Source organism: Hyaena hyaena, unplaced genomic scaffold, assembly GCF_003009895.1.
Source record: "Hyaena hyaena isolate Hyena2069 unplaced genomic scaffold, ASM300989v1 scaffold_106, whole genome shotgun sequence".
Lineage (NCBI taxonomy): Eukaryota > Metazoa > Chordata > Mammalia > Carnivora > Hyaenidae > Hyaena > Hyaena hyaena.
The window spans coordinates 534490-553225 of record NW_024080738.1 but is presented as its reverse complement, the minus strand read 5'-3'; the positions used below and the strand labels follow the sequence as shown (position 1 = coordinate 553225).

At 43.1% G+C, this 18736-nt stretch overlaps 1 protein-coding gene across 1 annotated transcript in view; it reads left to right on the top strand.

The window, feature by feature from the left end:
- Positions 1–18736, top strand: part of LOC120234311 (guanylate cyclase soluble subunit beta-2-like) — an 81854-nt gene that overhangs the window by 21436 nt on the left and 41682 nt on the right. The window contains exon 3 of the mRNA XM_039236114.1: positions 9487–9581. Within this exon, the coding sequence (XP_039092045.1) occupies positions 9515–9581 (67 nt within the window). The 5' untranslated portion in view covers positions 9487–9514. The remainder of the gene's footprint in view (positions 1–9486; positions 9582–18736) is intronic.

The window sequence follows — 18736 nt, the reverse complement described above, 5'->3', positions numbered from 1 at the left end:
TTTTTTGATAAAAGAAAGTAAGGATAGAAGAATCATGGGGCGCCTGGGTGGCTCAGTCTGTTAAGCGTCCGACTTTGGCTCAGGTAATGATCTCATGGTTCATGGGTTCGAGACCCATGTCAGGCTCTGTGCTGACAGCTAGCTCAGAGCCTGGAGCCCGTCTTTGGATTCTGTGTCTCCCTCTCTCTCTTTCTGACCCTCCCCTGCTCACACTGTCTCTATCTCTCTCTCAGAAGTAAATAAAACATTCAAAAAATTAATTAAATTAAATTTAAAAAAAAAGAAGGATCATACCTCAAGATCATAAAGGCCATATATAAAAGACTCACAGTTAAATATCACCTTCAACAAGGAAAAACTGAGAGCTTTCCNCTGTTAAACCACCTCCATCCCATAGACTCAATAAGCCTCACCCACTCCCTCCATCTTCTCTGCTTTTCCCATAAAAAAGGTTTGGTTAAAAAGTAGCTGAAAGCAGACAGTTTCTATGTTTTAACTTTAATTGAGGAATGTTGTCTGTCTCCCCACTCTCAGTTCATTCCTGGCCATGAGTGTGTTTGCTGATTTATCTGGCTGCCTAAAATCATGTCATCAGAATCACAAGGGCCTTGAAAAATCAATTTGGTTAGTATGTCTCAGTCGGGGGACTTACTTCTCAAAAGATATCAGAATATTCAAGAGCTTAGAACATTTAAAAAGTATTTAATACAGTCATATTATTACATATATAAAACAGAAATTGATTTTCTAATAACGGCCATCAAAAGTAAAACTTGAAAACATTTTTCTTTAGTAGGAAAAATTGGAAGGTAAATTTAGCAGGAGTAGAAACAGATATTATAAGGCCTGAAGTTTATGTAAGTTGGAGATCATCCTTTAAAAAATAATACAAAATAAAAAGAATATAAAATTACAAATATAGCAATCCCTATCAAAATAGCATTCTTCACAGAGGTAGATCAAACAATCCTGAAATGTGTATGGAACCAGAAAAGACCCCAAATAACCAAAGCAATCTTGCAAAACAGAACCAAAGCTGGGGGCATCACAATCCCGGACTTGAAGCTGTACCACAAAGCTGTAATCATCAGGACAGTATGGCACTGGCACAAAAACAGATGCTCAGATCAATGGAACAGAATAGAGAACCCAGAAATGGACCCATAAACGTATGGCTAACTAATCTCTGACAAAGCAGGAAAGAATATCCAACGGAATAAAGACAGTCTCTTCAGGAAATGGTGCTGAGAAAACTGGATAGTGACGTGCAGAAAAATGAACCCAGACCACTTTCTTACACCATACAAAAATAAACTCAAGATGAATGAAATATCTAAATGTAAGAGAGGAAGCCATCAAAAGCCTAGGGGAGAAAGCAGGCAAAAACCTCTTTGACCTCAGCAAGTTCTTACTCAACACATCTCCAGAGGCAAGGGAAGCAAAAGCAAAAACGAGCTGTTGGAACCTCATCAAGATAAAAACTTCTGCACAGTGAAGGAAACAATCAGCAAAACTAAAAGGCAACCGACAGGATGGGGGAAGGTGTTTGCAAATGACATATCAGATAAAGGGTTAGTACCCCAAATCTATAAAGACCTTATCAAACTCACCACCCAAAAAACAAATAATCCAGTGAAGAAAAGGGCAAAAGACATGAATAGACACTTCTCCAAAGAAGACATCCAGATGGCCACCCGACACATGAAAAGATGCTCAACGTCCCTCATCATCAGGGAAATACAAATCAAAACCACAATGAGATAGCACCTCACACGTGTCAGAATGGCTAACATTAACAACTCAGGCAACAACAGATGTTGGCGAGGATGTGGAGAAAAACCATCTCTTTTGCACTGCTGGTGGGAATGCGAACCGGTGCAGCCACTCTGGAAAACAGTATGCGGGTTCCTCAAAAAATTAAAAATAGAACTGCTCTATGATCCAGCAATTGCACTACTAGGTATTTATCCAAAGGATACAGGTGTGCTGTTTCAAAGGGGCACATGCACCCCAATGTCTATAACAGCATTATCAACAATGGCCAAAGTATGGAAAGAGCCCAAATGTCCATCGACTGATGAATACGTAAGATCTGGTATACATATACAATGGAGTATTACTCAGCGATCAAAAAGAACGCTGTCTTGCCATTTGCAACAACGTGGATGGAACTAGAGGGTATGACGCTAAGCAAAATAAGTCAGTCAGAGGAAGACAAATATCGTATGACTTCACTCATATGAGGACCTCAAGGAACAAAACAGATGAGCATAAGGGAAGAGAAGTGAAAATAATATCAAAACAGAGAGGGAGACAATCTATGAGTCTCTTAAGTACAGAGAACAAACAGAGGGTTGCTGAAAGGGTTGTCAGGGGAAGGATGGACTAAACGCGTAAGGGGTATTAAGGAATCTACTCCTGAAATCACTGTTGCACTATATGCTAATTAACGTGGATATAAATTAAAAAATAATTAAATTTTTAAAATTACAAATAAAAACTTAGCTACAAAAGTGAGTACTTATTTAAAATGAGAATAAAAATTTAAAGCTGACAGATAACACATTAACATGTGTCCAAAGGTAACATATATTTATTAATACTATCATTAATCATTGATCTACCTTTCTATTTTACCCTGCATCTTCGTCTGCTTTTGGCTTACCTGTTCATAGGACAGTGATTTAATGAGATCTTTTTTCATCAAGAGAACAGAATGAAAGTTCCCATAACATGGTTGGCTGAAAATTGTTTTTGTTGTGTGTTACTTTTATTGATAACTCAAATTCCTTCCTGTACATCTGTAACTTTCTAGGAAGTTGCTTCCCAGGTGTGCTTCTTTCCTGATGGCAAGATCTAGAAGAATTCCATCCCTTTATCTACTTCTGTGGTCTCACCTCTCTGCCCCCACCTTCCCACTGCTGTTTTAGGGCAGTTCCTCTCTGCAACAGGTGGTCCCCAATTAGGGAGCTGAAGTCTCTTTCAGATGCCTCTTTTAGGGGTCACATTAAGGTCTGGATGCTTTTGAGTCTACCAGGAGGAGATGGCTCTGGGAGCTGGCTGGTCTCCAGTCCCTCCCAGAGGGGCCTTACACCATCATCAGGGCATATAGGGTGGCCTTTCCACTACCCTCCCAGACTGGGGCGGCTCCAAGCAAGGGAGGCTGGGCAGGGCTGTTTCTTCCCCAGAAACCTCAGCTTCCTTCATTCCCAAAGCAAACCTGATTCACTTCGGGTTTAAATTAGAAGCTCTCAAACAACTTGGCCTTAGGAAACCTTTTTAATCTTAAAAACTATTGAAGACCCTAAGAGCTTTTATCTATTAGCCTTTGCTATATTGGGAATTAAACTTAAAAATTTTAATAAGTGGTTATTTATTGATTTGCCCAAAAATAGCAATAATAAACCTATTACTTGTGAACATAAATAACATATTTTTATGGAAGATAACTATTAGCCAAATAAAACAATTAGAAGAGAGACATTGCTTTACATTTTTTGCAAATATCTTCAATGGTTGACTTACTAGAAGAGAGCTGGATTCTATTTTCTCTGCTCTATCTATTGAGATCTGTGTTTTCGGTGAAATATATTAAGAAAATATAGAAGGGGGAAGTACTTTAAAGCTCTTTTCAGATAATTGTGGAGGTTCTTTTAAACTTCACCAAAGCTCTGCCTTGGTAGTTTCTCAAAGATGAGTTACAATGTTGACTGTGAATCCTTTGGCCGGTGTTGTATGTTGAAATATCTTTCACCATCATTTTGCACTATCACCATTAGTCATTTGGAAAATATGAGCTGACAGAGTTATGTAGATCTTATGAATATTGCCCTAATGCAGTATATAATATCAAAATCACGTTTGTTAATATCACCACACTCTCATCATGGGAAGCTAATGAGCTCACAGTAGCAGATGCGAGTTTTCCAAAATTCCAATTCTCATTTGAGAGCTTGAGCTTTATCTCTGGTAACAAGTTCTGTCAGTTAGTTTTCTTGAAGTGACAAGTCAACTTTGCTCTGTTTTTTTAAGAAAATGTCTGCCAGATATCCAATTCTGAGTAACTGTGGTCTGTCAGGGGTTCCGTCAAGGAGACATGATGTCCCATGAAAAGAGTAGCTATTTCAGCTCACAAAGACCATAGTAACAGTTTTCTTCCTTGAGCTGACCATCATTCTTTTGTATACAGGAAAGTGTTTTCTGTGGATGTGTGCTTCCCACCTTGTCATGCAGAACGTTCACAAGATGTGTACTGAGGGCCAAGGTTTAACAAAATTGACCAGTTCTGTTACATCTTTTTAAAGAAATGTTTATATTTGAGAGAGTGCGTGTGCAGGGAATGGGCAGAGAGAGAGGGAGACAGTGAATCCGAAGCAGGCTCCAGCCTCTGAGCTGTCAGCACAGAGCTGACACAGGGCTCGAACCCACGGACCATGAGATCATGACCTGGGCCAAAGTTGGATGTTTAACCAATTGAGCCACCCAGGCACCCAGTCTTATTGTGTCTTTAAGGATAATTTGAAGTGAAACCAGCTTTGTTTTTCTTTACCATGAGTGTGTGGTAGCGAAGAATACAAAAACTTCTCAGTACAGTTTAGCGCCACTGCCTTGATTCATGCTAAGGCACTAGCAGATCTACTACCAAGCTTTTGAACCAGTAGATCACATTTTAACCCGCAAAAAGGCCAAGCAATGTCTTAATTTTAGTATGAAAATAGTTTTGACCTCATGGACCCTGATAAGCCTTTTATGGTCCCCCCAAGGGTTCCATAGAACATACTTTGAGAACTGCTGGTTTAGGTGTGAGTCATTCTCAGTGAATCACATTGTATGTTGGCTGGGAAGAATGGAGGACAGGGAAAGGAGAGTTGTACATCAAATTCTCCTTGGAATCACTGACCTAACCTAATACTCTCACTAAAAATGAAGAAATGGAGGCACAGGGTAATTTGTTTCAAGTCATCCAGCTCAACTGTGGTAGGACCAGGATTCATTTCCGGATCTTCTGACTCACAGGCAGTGGATATATAAGCTTCTCTCAAGTTAGGTCTCTCACACTTTGTAAACCTCTTTTAATGACCTATCTGGCTCCTATTGTATGCCAGGTATTAAAGATAGGAAATCAAATGACATTTTCCTGCTCTTTGGGGCCCACAGTCTCAGAAGCCTGCAGACAGGTAAATCAAAGGTTACAGTGCAGCCAGTGTTGAGATAGGTAAATAGTGGAGATTCAAGGGCTCAGAGGAGAGATGCTGGAATCTGACTGCAGCTCCTGATGACCCGAGTTGGTGATTCTGAGGCTGAGCTGGGAAGGAGGAACAAATGCCGGCCAGATAAGAGGGAGTGAGGACCTTCCAGTTGGGGGAGAGACCATGAGAAGGGTCTGGCATGGCGGGTGACAGAAACTTTGAGCATCTTGAGGAATGAGTAGGGGCGGGGGGGTGGCTGGAGGTGAGAGGTGGAGTGCAGGGGTTGGTTCTGGAGAACTGTGTGTGTCAACCCAATGAGTCTGGACTTTTGTCACGAAAGCTTTTGTGACATTCTAGCTTGGCTAGAATAACAGGCTGGGGCTTCTTCTAAATCCCAGGTGGTCATGATACCAGGACAGGCCGTCCAACTCCTAAGGGCTCCTCTTTCCCAACTACACCTCGAGTCACATGTTTACACAAGTTTGTTACATGGATTCTCTACCTACCAGAAAGAGACTCTTGAAGGAGCCATTTCCCATGGCTTAGAATCGGTCCCATTTTCTTGGCCTGAAACTTGCTACAACGTGCTATTTATTTTTCCTGCGGGCTTTATGGCTCACTCCGGACTCTTAGAAACCATTACAACAGTTGTGAACAATGTAAGATCTATAATTTGTAATATGTGGCCTTGCCAGACTGAATCCTAGAAAGTATTTCTGAGTGGTGATTTTTAAGGCTTGGAGAGCCATCTGAGATGAGCGGTTAAATAAACATAAACATGGCACCACCTCCAAGGCCCAGGAATCTTTATGTTTATTTTGATCCCCAAGTTTTTCTGGAGTAGACAGTCTGGCGCTGGTTTTCTGCCCAGTTATTCCAGGTATCACTAGTTAAAACTAACTAAAGAGGCACATACATTTATTTATTTTTAACATTTTATTTATTTTTGAGAGAGAGAGAGAGAGAGTGAGAGAGCATGTGAGTGGGGAGGGGCAGAGAGAGGAGACACAGAATCCAAAGCAGGCTCCAGTCTCCAAGCTGTCAGCACAGAGCCCGACGCAGGGCTCAAACTCACGAACTGTGAGATCATGACCTGAGAGAAGTTGGATGCTCAACCAACTGAGCCAGTCAGGTGCCCCACGTGCATTTAATAGCCCACTATTCCAGTTAAAGACTGATTCGTCAGATCTCCTGAATATGTGTATATGTGGCCACCTCTGTGGTTGGCATTTTTCACTTTACATGAAATGTGCTCCTCTTTGTGTGAGTTTGAAATGGTAACTTACTTCATTTCCCACACTGCTTCTCCAACTCCCAGTCTTTTACAAATGTTTTCCAATGGCCATTTTTCTCTCCTTGATATCAGAGGTTTTGCCATCCCATTGAAAAGTTATCAATTGGTTTATTTATTTATTTTTATTCTTATTTATTTATTTATATTTATATATATTCTTGGTTTATTTTATACAGTGAACATATTGTTTCACTGTAGCAGTTTGAACGACTATGTACAAAGTGTACACTGACTCTGAGGGAAGTGTGATATATAAGATCATGAAGATCAATAAACAAGGCTGACAATTCCTGTGTAATCATAACAGTCTGGGCATGTCTGGCATCCCAAAAACGTGCAACATATATACAAACCAAATAAATATTTGACACTAACACATTATCAGTTCAGCCTATAGGGAAGAAGAGGCTTCCAGATTCAGACAGGGATGGATGGGTGGTCCCACCAGAAGCCTGGGAGGTGACCCAGAGTTTATTACATTTCCAAGGGTCTTGGATATGACATAATCCCTTGGGGGGCCTTCTGAATAAATTTTGATAACATGTCAAGTTTTAATTTGCTCATAGTGTTTCTATTTTACTCATAGGCATGGAAGCAGGGTCCAAGGTTTCACAAAGGCCCACAGGCCCTGGGCAAGTAGATGGAGAGTGATGACAACATGGCAGAGAGCCTCCCACCAAAGAGAGTAATGGTGGTTAGCAGCATCCTTTGTTTGCCCTGGGCCTCACATCTAGCTTCTCTGAACAGTTCCATTTGATGATGCTTAGAAAGCACTGTACAGACATGGACCAAAATAGGAATCTTAGAAGGGGAGAGAAACCCGGAGAGGTTCTCTTTCATGATGGTCAAGTGCCCCATAGGGCTCTTTCAGAAGCTCTAGGAAATATGTGAAGGGTTAGGAGGGGAACATGGATTGAAACTAAAGGTTTGGGTGCCTGAGTGGCTCAGTCAGTTAAGTATCCAACTTCAGCTCAGGTTGTGATCTCACAGTTTGTGAGTTCAAGCCCCACATTGGGCTCTCTGCTGTCAGCACAGAGCCCACTTCAGGTCCTCCATCTCCTTCTCTCTCTGCCTCTCCCCCACTCTCTGTCTCTCTCTCTCAAAAGAAATAAACATTAAAAAAACTTTTTAAGGATTTTTTAAAAAGGTTAAGGAATGCTGATCTCACCAACCACCTCCTTTACTTTCCCAGTAAGGATATCGAGGTGCAAAGAGAGAAAGTCATCTTCCCTCAGAGCTCATTTGTATAGGGGATAGATTTGGAACCAGAGTTTCCTGACCCATGGCTAGGCTATCCCTGACACAGGATGCCATCTCTGTGCCCTTATTTTGTCACTGAAGCTCCTCCTTGCATCTGTGTTGCACTTATTCTCTCCTTTCACTCCAGCTACCCTTTTTAAGAGAGAGAGAGAGAGAGGGAGAGAGAGAGAGAGAGAGAGACAGCATGAGCAGGGGAGGGTCAGAGAGAGAGAGGGAGACACAGAATCTGAAGCAGGGTCCAGGCTCTGAGCTGTCAGCACAGAGCCCGATGCGGGGCTCGAACCCATGAACTGTGAGATCATGACCCGATCCAAAGTCGATGCTTAACCGACTGAGCCACCCAGGTGGCCCCAGCTAACCTCTTTTATAATCATCAATACTCCTGCCAGAAATGTGGGACAGGTATAGTGAGGAAGATGAAGTCCAGGAAGATAAAGGAGTGTCTAGCCCAGGGAGGAGAAAAAAAGCTTTAGGAATGAATAAAGATCTTCAAGTATTAGAGGGCTGGTATTCAGAGGTGGGATCAGTGCCATCGGCGTGTCCCCAGGAGGCAGATCCAAGACCAGTGAGGGGAGCTGCCGTGGCAAGTTTCTGGGGCTGTGTGGGCTTCAGAGCTCAGAACCCAAATCCCTCACAGCTAGGGGATGCTGGCAAGAGAACCTCTCTGAGCTTCAGGTTCCTGAACAGTAAAAGGGATGATCAGAAATAATCTGTCATCTCCATGGCCAAAAGCAGATGCCCAACAAATAGAAGGTATTACCAATGTCTAGAAGTAGGCTTTGGTTCAACATAAGAAAAGACTTTCTATCCAAGAGAGCAGTCTGTAAATGGAATGTGCTGCCTTGCAGAAGAGTGAGCTTCCTGGCACTGGAGGCCTTTAAGAAGAAACTAGAAGGCTAGCAGTCAGAGGCAGTATAGGATGGGAGAATTGGACAACTAGACAATTTCACACTTCGTCTGATTCCAAGATTCTGTGATGTGTTCTGGGATAAACTCAAATGTCTTGTATTCTTCTTGGTCCTTCAAACATTCTCTCTGCTGCCTTGGAGGCTATTCACTCTGTCCAGAATGCTCATCTTTGCCTATCCATCCTTCAGTCTCTGTAAACCTCCCTTTCTCAGGGAATCATTCCCAAGCCCAGCCTCTGGAATTGGCTCAATATCTAACTCCAGTTTAATGGTTCACACAAGGAGCGAGCCAAGAGCATAACTCCCAGGTTAAGCCACTTTTAACCAGGTTTGGCTAACTGTGGTAAGACCGAAGTCGGTCAATAACTCCTAAAATATAGCTAACCATGTTGCAAAGCAGTGAGATTCTCAAGTAGCTGTTTTACTTGCTTTAGAGAATGAGGTTCTGTGACCACAGAGTTCCATGTTCATTAACACGTATTAGGTTCTTAACATTAGGTGCTAACCATAGTACCTCCTGTTGGGGGTTCAAAAATAAAAGTTAGTCACAATGCCCATGGTCAAGGAGCACAGTTTAGGGGAGTAAGACTAATAATATTGATATAAATTAGGGAAACACCTAGCCTACCCTGGATACCTAAGAAAGGAGCTTTTGTCTGAAGCTGGGATCCAGAGAAGACTTCTTGGAGGAGAGGACATCTAAATACTCCATTTTCTCCTGTTCCTTATGATCAAGAGTGCTATTGCTATATTATATCTCATTGGCTTACTGAGTATATCCTTGAGGCAAAGCTCCAGTTTCTGGGTTTTTATTGCTTCATGGTTTATCTTTCAGAACTTCTGCAGAAGTGCAAGATGCCTTCATGACTTACACAGTATATGATGACATCATCACCATTAAGCTCATCCAAGAGGCCTGCAAGGTTCTTGGTAAGTCTGAAGAGGGCTTTGTTTTGGTTTCTTAAGGCTGCGGTAACAAAGTGCAATCAATTCTCATCATCCACAGTAGTTCTGTTCTATCTATCACGGCAAAAGTTCTGCGGTACTGATTGGGGGGTTACAGATACATTTTAGTGAGTGAGTCAATTTGCAAATATGGGATCTGCAAAGAATGAGGATCGACTATACCACAAATTGGACAGTCTAAAACAACAGGAAATTGGGGCGCCTGGGTGGCTTAGTTGGTTAAGTGTCCGACTTTCGCTTAGGTCATGATCTGGCAGTTCGTGGGTTCGAGCCCCGCGTCGGGCTCTGTGCTGACTGCCAGCTCGGAGCCTGGAGCCTATTTCAGAGTCTGTATCTCCCTCTCTCTCTGACCCTCCCCTGCTCACGCTGTCTCTCTCTCTCTCTCTCTCTCTCCTAGAAATAAAAATATTAAAAAAATATAAAACAACAGGAATTTATTCTTCGTAGTTCAGGGGACTGGAAGCCTGAAATCAAGGTGTCAGCAAGGCCACGCTCCCTCTGAAGTCTCTAGGGAAGGATCCTTCCTCTTCCAGGTTCTGGTGACCCCAGGTGCTCCTTGGGAGAGCATAACTCCACTCTCTACTTCCATCCTCACGTGGCCATTTTCTCCCTGTGACTATGTCTCTACATCTAAATTCCCTGTTTTCATAAGGACCTTGGTCGTACTGGATTTAGGGCCCACCCTAATCCAGGAATCCATCCTTTCTGTTTGAATAGCCTCTTACAGACAAACATCATGAGTGTTACTCTGAGCTTTATCATCTATACACCGCTTTCATGTTTGGCCTTGATGATGGCTTTGACAGAGGTAATAACTTTGAAATGGATTGTCACGATTAGCCCGGGTATCAGGAGGAACAGCATTGAAAATCTTCTTATACAAACCACACGTGTTTATCTAGAAATGTTTTTCTCATTGGTCTATGAGAATAATAATATCTACCCCTCAGACTTATTTTGAGGATTAAATGAGGTGAGATATGTGAAAATGTCTAATGTGGTCTCTGCCATAATAATAAGCTCTCAAAATACATTTGCTTCTCTCCTTCCTTCCGCCTTTCTTCCCTCTTGCTTTCTGCATTAATTTCCCATCTCTAAAGAAGGTTACATTTGGAGGTTCCAAGTAGACATGGACTTTGAGGAGACACTTCAACTCAGTGTACCCTCCTTTCCTTTACTCTCCCTTCTCGCCAGCATGGCGCACACAGTGAGCTGGGGCCTGGAGAGGAAGGCAGGACCACCAGCCTCTGCTGCCCAGGCTCCAGGGGGCTTGTGCAGAAAGCAGAGAAAGTCCCCCGGCATCTTCAGGTTCTTTTACAACACTCCTCTTCTGGTCCCCATTGAACTTCCTTTGCCCATTCCTTCCGCCACTGTGGCTTTGGGTCATGCTGAGATGGTATCTAGGGACTATGGTTGGCACACACTGTGTCAACATCCTTGCCTGGTACCCAAGACCCTGGGGCAGAATTGTTGGAAGTGTGAGTGACTCTTGGGAGCTTCAGGCTGGTTCCTGTGCAGCCCATGGGGGTTGGGCAACAGGGGCTGTGGTTTCCAGCTGTTCTTCATGGAGTCTCTGAGGGCCCAGCAAGTCAGCCTACATGTCCTCAGGACCTCCTCCACGGGGGCGTCACAGGGAAAGGCCACCCCCAAGCACACAATACCTAGTCCAGCAGATGTGCTTGAGAACACCCCAGGGCAGTTGGTTAACACTAAGCTCGCAGAGACAGGTGGCTTCTCCAGAGCACAGATGTGTAACGTGCCTGTGTTGGGCGAGGCAATGAACTTCTTTCTCTTTCCTCTGAATATCAGAGGAATTCTCTGATTTAAAAAAATGTGCCAGCTTTAACCCCATGCACCTGGATCCAGTAGAAAAGGTTTTCCCCTTGTTTTCACCCAGCAATTTGACAGCTGTGTCTCTTCTCATGTTACTGGTCATTTCCTGGATGCAGAAAACCTTTCAAGTATCTGCATCTGGAAGAAGCCCCAAGTCTCTGCAAAGCTGGCTGTGGGCGGGGGGAAGCATTTGAGGGTGAGGGAGGTGAGTGTGCATGAGGAGCAGATCCTCTGTGTTAAGTGACTGTCCTCTGAGACCCCTGGCTCATCTGGCTATTCTGGTCTGTCTTGGAGCCACAGGGCCAAGTAAGGGCCAATAAGGGCTGGTGGGATGATGACAGTTGGAGCTGGGAGGAATCCAGGCTACAACTGGTCATGAACTTCTAAGCAGATGTGTGTTAGCTCCTGGTCACTTGCCACCCATACCTCCTAAAAGAACTAGACAAGGTTGTGTCTGAGACTGGACATAAGGTAAGGAATGAACTGCTCATTTCCTCCTTCAGCTCTTGGGGCTTGGGCTCCAAGAGCAGCAATGTCTCCTGGATGTCTTCTAAAGACAGTGCACAGCCTCCCCCTGTAGTGATCCTTGAAGGAAGGCAAAGGAAGTTGGCAGCACCCATGTGGCATCTCAGAATCATAGCTAAGCACCTGTCCCCACTCCCCCTTCCAAAGAGGTTCACAGAGAGGGTTTCTATAAAAAAGATGAGCCAAGGCCTGGGGTATCTCAATAGCACCTATGAACCCCACCTCTACCCTGTCTGACTTGTTTTTAGGGGGCTCCTTTGAGCCCTTTGCCTCTCCTACAGTTGATGCCAGTGGGAATTTATATGGAGCTTGGGCTATCAAAAAGCAGGTGGAGTCAGGATTTCAGGAGGAGTCTGACCCCAGGTCAGACTCTTCATAGTGCTGTGGGGCCCACCCAGGGCTGGGAGCCCGGAGACCCACCTTCTAGACCCAGCTCACCTCCTGGGTAGCAGCCTTTCTGCGTAGCCTGCCCGCACCACAGCGAACCTCTCAGCTTCCTTGTTTAACACACCTGCCAAAAAGCTTGTGTGGTTTATTTTCTTACACATCACTTTTTAGTATTTTTAAGTATGTGATTATGGTATTAAATATGATTTTCAAACCACACAGGCAGACCCCTTCCTAATTCTGATTTGCTCTACCCCACATATGCAAGGCCTGGCCCTCACACAGTCTTGTGGGCCCCCAGGCAAGTCTGAGAGATTATAATGGCCACCTTTCTCCCAGATAAAGTCAAGAAAGCATCTGGTTACTTTTCTCCTATAGAATAAAAAAAACATGAGGTGGGGGTTTTGTACTGGGAGGTGGTTCTAGACTTGGCCTGTAAAGCTAGAGTTTTGACAGAGTTCAGGAAATAAAAGGTCAATATAGCTTGAACTAGATGGTGTAATGGAGCTCTTTTTCAGTCTTTTCTTGATTTTCTTTCAAGGGATCCCAGCAGCAGGGGGCTGTGATGGCTACATCATGCAGTTTTGGTTTGGTTCCAAGCCCTCTGTCAAAGGGCATCCTATCAAATTCTAGAATGGGGGCCAGGGGTTGGATTCTGCTCTGTCATATCAGCTTTGTGACCTTGGGCCAGTGATAGAAATTCATTGACAGTGGTACCTGCCTGGGTGGCTCAGTTGGTTAAGGATCTGACTCTTGATTTTGGGTCAGGTCGTGATCTCACGGTTCATAAGATCAAGGCCCACATTGGGCTGCTCCTCACTGACAATGTGGAGCCTTCTTGGGATTCTCTCCCTTGCTGTCTGCCCATCCTCCACTCACTTGCTCATGCTATCTCAAAATAAATAAACTTAAAAAAGGTCACTGAGAGTTGATCTCCTCCTCAAAAAGAAATCATACTGACTTCAAACGGTCATGGGAAGGAAGAAATTAGTTCAGGCAACAAATGTGAGGCACTTGGCAATATGCGTGGCCCAAAATGGGTGTGCAGCAGATGTAATTTGAATGGTGAGACTGAAAGGAAAGCAGGGACATTTCTATGTTTTGGATCTCTGGCTGTTGTCCCCTAAAAGTAGAGATGAGCTTTGCTGTTCACCTCAAACGACTGTGGTATAATGTTCTGGGCCCTCTGGGCAGTGATTGGCAAACCATATGCAGCCCAATGGCCAAATCTGGCTCCCTGCCTGTTTTCGTAAGTAAAATTTTATTGGAATTCAGCTGTGCCCATTTGTTTACATATTGTCTATGGTTGCTTTTGTGTCATCATGGCAGAGTTGAGGAATTGCAACAGAGACCTGGAAAACTGAAAATATTTATTATTTGCCTTTTACAAAAAACAGTTTTGTCATCTAATGCTCTGGAGAATGGATCTTTTCAAGATTTTTTGAATCCCTTTTTATCTGAAAACTATTATGGACCGAATTATGTTCAATCCCCACCAAATTTGTATATTGAAGCACTAACCCCCACTAATGCCCACTGTGATGGCATTTGGAGGTGGGCCTTTGGGAGACAATTAGATTTACACGAGGTCAGGAATTAGTCCCCTTATAGGAAGAGGTATCAGACAGCTAGCTCTCTCTCTCTCAGAAAGCATGGGTGTGTGGTTTCTCTCTCTCTCTCTCTCTCTCTCTCTCACACCCTCAGCCCCACATCACGTGAGGAAGTGATGAGGAACCAAGAAGAGAACTCTTGCTAGAACCTGACCACACTGGCACTTTCATCTTGCACTTTTGGTTTCCAGAATTGTGAGTAAATAAGTTTCTGTTAAGCCAGCAGCTCACAGTATGTTGCTGTAGCAGCCCAAGCAGACTGGTGTAGGAGCTCAAGTAAGCTTTACATCTCCGGAAAGAAATACCTCCTACGTCTGATATCACACTCAGGCCATTTTGTAACCATGTGTGAACATGAACACCATTTGGGGTGGTAGTACTTTTAGTAGAAAGATGCCTTCCCATACCTGCCCTCAGGCTTTCCTAGTTCCAAACCAATCAATGCATTTAGAGGCAGCAATGACTTTATAGACTTTTAGAAACTTTATAGTTTGTGGGGCTTTCTACCCAAAGCCAAAGCCTATTATTGAGATTTCTCTAACTTCCAGTTGCGTATCTCTGTAGCACCTCTTGGCCTATACCTGAAGGGGTATACACATATGGTGAGTGCATTTTTCAAAGAAAAAGTCAGGATGCAAAATCAAGTGAACACGTGCATGAGTGTTGGAATCTGGATGGCTCTGAGAAACATGGCTGTATGGTTTCTCTCTCTACACACACACACATACACACACACAAATACACACATACACATATATTCCTTGAGTCAGAGAGAGCATGGCCCTGCCAGGGGGAAGTCTACAGAAAGGACATTTAACAGTTTAACAAAATATACTGGTCCTTTGAGACAAACTCTTCCCTTAGACAAAGAAAAAAAGCATGCTAGTTACTACTAGTCAAATGCTTTGCCTTCTGAGTGAGCTCCAGAATGCAATTTCCCTACCTTTAAGCAATTGTTGGGACTTCTCCAGACCTCTCTGCCACTGCATAGCTCTGTGCTTCCAATTAGCATAATTCAGGATGGGACCAGATGGCAGGTTAAGCATTGCAGAAGGAATTGTTCTGTACATGAATAAGTGCCTACTTAGTGTGTAAGTGGGTTATTAGTGATCCGAAGTGACAAAATGCAAAACAACACACAACAGCCATTTGGCACAGCTGTGTCAGTCTAGACTTTGCTTGCTAGGAAACCAATAGTAAAATGTGTTTCAACAGTTAGCTAGCAGCAAATGCCAACAAGCCTTCTCTGCGCTCACTCCTTTTAAAATAAGAGTAACAGCATAAAATTTACAAAGTCCCCAAATTGGGCATTATAACGTTTGATCTTTCCCATGACCCTCTGAGGTGGGACAAGTAACCCAGGAAAGGTGACTAACTGAAAACAAAGACCTGAACTCTGGCGCCCTGGCTCTAAGCCCTGTGTTGAATGGCACAGGCTGGAGGAGGATTTGGCTGGTGGGCATGAGGCCTATAGCAAGGACTTTGGGATCGGATGGACCTGGGTAGAACCCTTGGCTGTACCGCCCCTAATAATGTAACCTGGGGCAAACTCCCCCTCAGTAAGTATCCGTGATGCCTGCCTCCCCTACCTCAGAGGACTGTCCTAAAGATTAAGCACAATCACGTGAGCAAAGTGCCTCACAGAGAGTGGATACTCAACAAGGCAGACGCTTTGCCCTGTCCTCCCTCAGCCTGACCCAGTAGACCCTGGTTAGGCCAACTTCCCTGTTCCAAAGTCTGCCAGGAAGCGGGCAGTTTGTGATCTACCAGGCTTACGTGACCCTGCTTCATCACCGCAGAGGACCTCCCACTTGAGCTGGTGTGATCTACGGCCAAGCTGCCTTTTCTTTATGCCCTGGGTAAACTTATTGCTACCTCTGGACCCCAACCCTCCCAACGTAAAGTCTGTTTCCACCTTGCAGCGTGTGGTACTCACATGGGTAGCTGTTTCCTGCTTTTCTTCAACTCTTTTCTCCTACTCACAGAAGATTTTCACCACCCGTTATCTCATGCCTGGCTTACGTGATATTATTTGAGGAGAGTAGGCTAGATGAACAGGCTCTTTGCAGACATTTGAAGCTTTACTCTTTTGGATATGTAAGCCTTGGGGGAAAATATGCCCATTTTCAATGGAAAATTTTCTAAAAGGTACTGCATACACTTCCCTGTCTTGTGGAAGAAAAGATGTTTTCTCTGGGTGCCTTGGGTGGGTCCCTATGAGGAAAAGCTCTTGTCCTCTGTATCTGGGTGATGGGAGGTGGGCTCTATCTGGGTGGGCCTTGTGCACAGGAGGCCCAGAATAGACAGCTGTGTCTCTGGCATCCCTCTGCCTATCAGCCCCCACTCAGGGTTTAGCAGGTATCTTCTCCCCTGGATAGCCCACCTCTGCTCTTTTCAGTCTCTTGAGCTGTCACCCAGGAAGAAGCAAACATTTCCTGGTGCTGCTGAAGTGCCAGGCTTATTACGTCAGAAAATCTGAGTTTATACATCATTCTAATAAAAAAACTTCTTAAAAGGCTCCATACTTCTTCTGGGAAGGCAAGCATTTAGAAAATGGACACTTCCTGACAGTTATTTTTCTGCCAACAAAGAAGTCTTCCATTAAAAGAACCCCAAAACAACCCTTTTAATAGAATATTTCACACACACACACACACACACACACACACACACACACGTAGAGAGAATTGTACATTCTAGTGCCTGTATCCTTCACCGAGCTTCAGTAATTATTAATATTTCACCAATCTTGCTTCATTTCTCTGGTCCCTCCACTCTTTTTCTGGTTTTGTTTTTGCTGGAATGTCTTAAAGCAAATCTCAGGTTTCCCATAATTTTACCCATAAATATTTCAGTATGAGTCTCTAACAAGATAAAGACATTTTAAAACATAATCATAATGCCTTGATTATACCTAACAAAATTCATAATATTACAGAGGCCCAGAATCCAGCTGTATCTCAGCTGGCCATGCATAAATGTGGTCTTTGTGGTCTTTTTATATTAGATTTGCTAAGGTCTTTTCAGGACAATCAGCAAAAACTTCTACTTTGACATAATTTCAAACTCACAGGAGGTTTGCAAGCATTGCACAAAGAATTCCCATATACTTTTCATCCATATTCCCCAAATGTTAACATTTTATTATATTGGCTCTATCTTTCTCTCTAGATCTATATTGTTTTTCCTGAATCATTAGTATGTTGCAGATATCTTGTTATCCCTAAAAAATTCTCTTACATAACTACAGAACAACTATCAAACTCAGGAAATGAACATTTATATAGGGCTATTATCTAATCTAGAGACCTTATTGAGATTTTTCCAACTGTCCCCATGACATCCTTCAGAACAAAAGAGAAACCTTGGATCATGTCAATTGTCATATCTCTTTCATCTTCTGACATATGGAATAGTCCCTGAGCCTTTGTTTGTGATTCATAACACTCGTGTCTTTGGCGAACTCTGGTCAGCTGCCTTGCAGAATGCCCCTCAATTCCAGACTATCTGATAGTTTCTCCTGATTCAATTCAGGTTATGCTTTCTTGGCAGGAAGCCCACAGAAGTGATATTCTGTCCTTCCCAGTTCATCATAGCAGGGGGGATATGATGTTCTTTTGTCCTATTGTCCCATTACAGGTACTAACTTTGATTGCTTACGATGGGATGTGCCAGGTTTCTCTATTATAAGTTTCTATCTTTCCCTTTTAAATTCAGTAGCTCGTGAGAGGATACATTCAGACTATGCAAATGTCTTATTGCTTCTCAAACTCCTCCCTCCCCAGTTTTAGTACTCATTGGTGATTTTTGCCTGAAACCATAATTATGGTGGCCAAATGGTGTATCATTCCTTTTATGTTTATTAGTTGGATTTATACTATAAAGAAGAATTTCTCCCTCTTTGCCATTTATTTATTTTTAGCAATGTGAACTCTTGATTCTAATTTTTTAGAATCCTTTGCTTTCATTATTTCTTTTGATGCTCAAATTTTCTAAGATTTATACAGTGGGGGCCCCTCCACCTTTGACATGTCATCGTTCTTTGATTACTTCATTTTTTATATATTTATTTCTGAGAGAGAAAGAGAGAGTGCAAGCAGGGGAGGGGCCGAAAAGAGAGGGAGATAGAATCTGAGGCAGGCTCCAGGCTCTGAGCTGTCAGAGACCGATATAGGGCTCCAACTCACAAACCATGATTTCATGACCTGAGCCTAAGTCAAACACCCAACCAACTAAGCCACCCAGGTGCCCCTTTAATTGATTACTTCTGTACTTTATGGCATGACTAGATGTTATAGGCTCATCTTATCCTTTCCCCGGCCCAGCCTTGAAATCTGCCATTTCTCCAAGGAGACCTGAACACACACACATTCTCTCTCTCATTCATTCATACACACACACACACACACACATCTATCTATCTACCTATCTATCTATCTACCTATCTATCTATCTGCCTACCTATCTACCTACACATCCATCCATCCATCCATCTATCCAACCATTTAAAAGCATGATGGGTCTTGTGCTTTTATTATGATAGATTTGATAATCCACCCCCAAAAGACTTCATTCCATTTTCCCTTTTCCATAATTGTAACTTCTCACACAGTGAGGAAACTGTTCCCCATTATTCATAATATATTTACTTATATTTTTAATCCTCAATTGTTCAGAACATCATTTCAGAATTCCTTACCAATACCAGTCAATTATTTGTTTAAAGTTTTGCTTTGTTTTGTTTTTGTTTTGTTTTCATCTTGA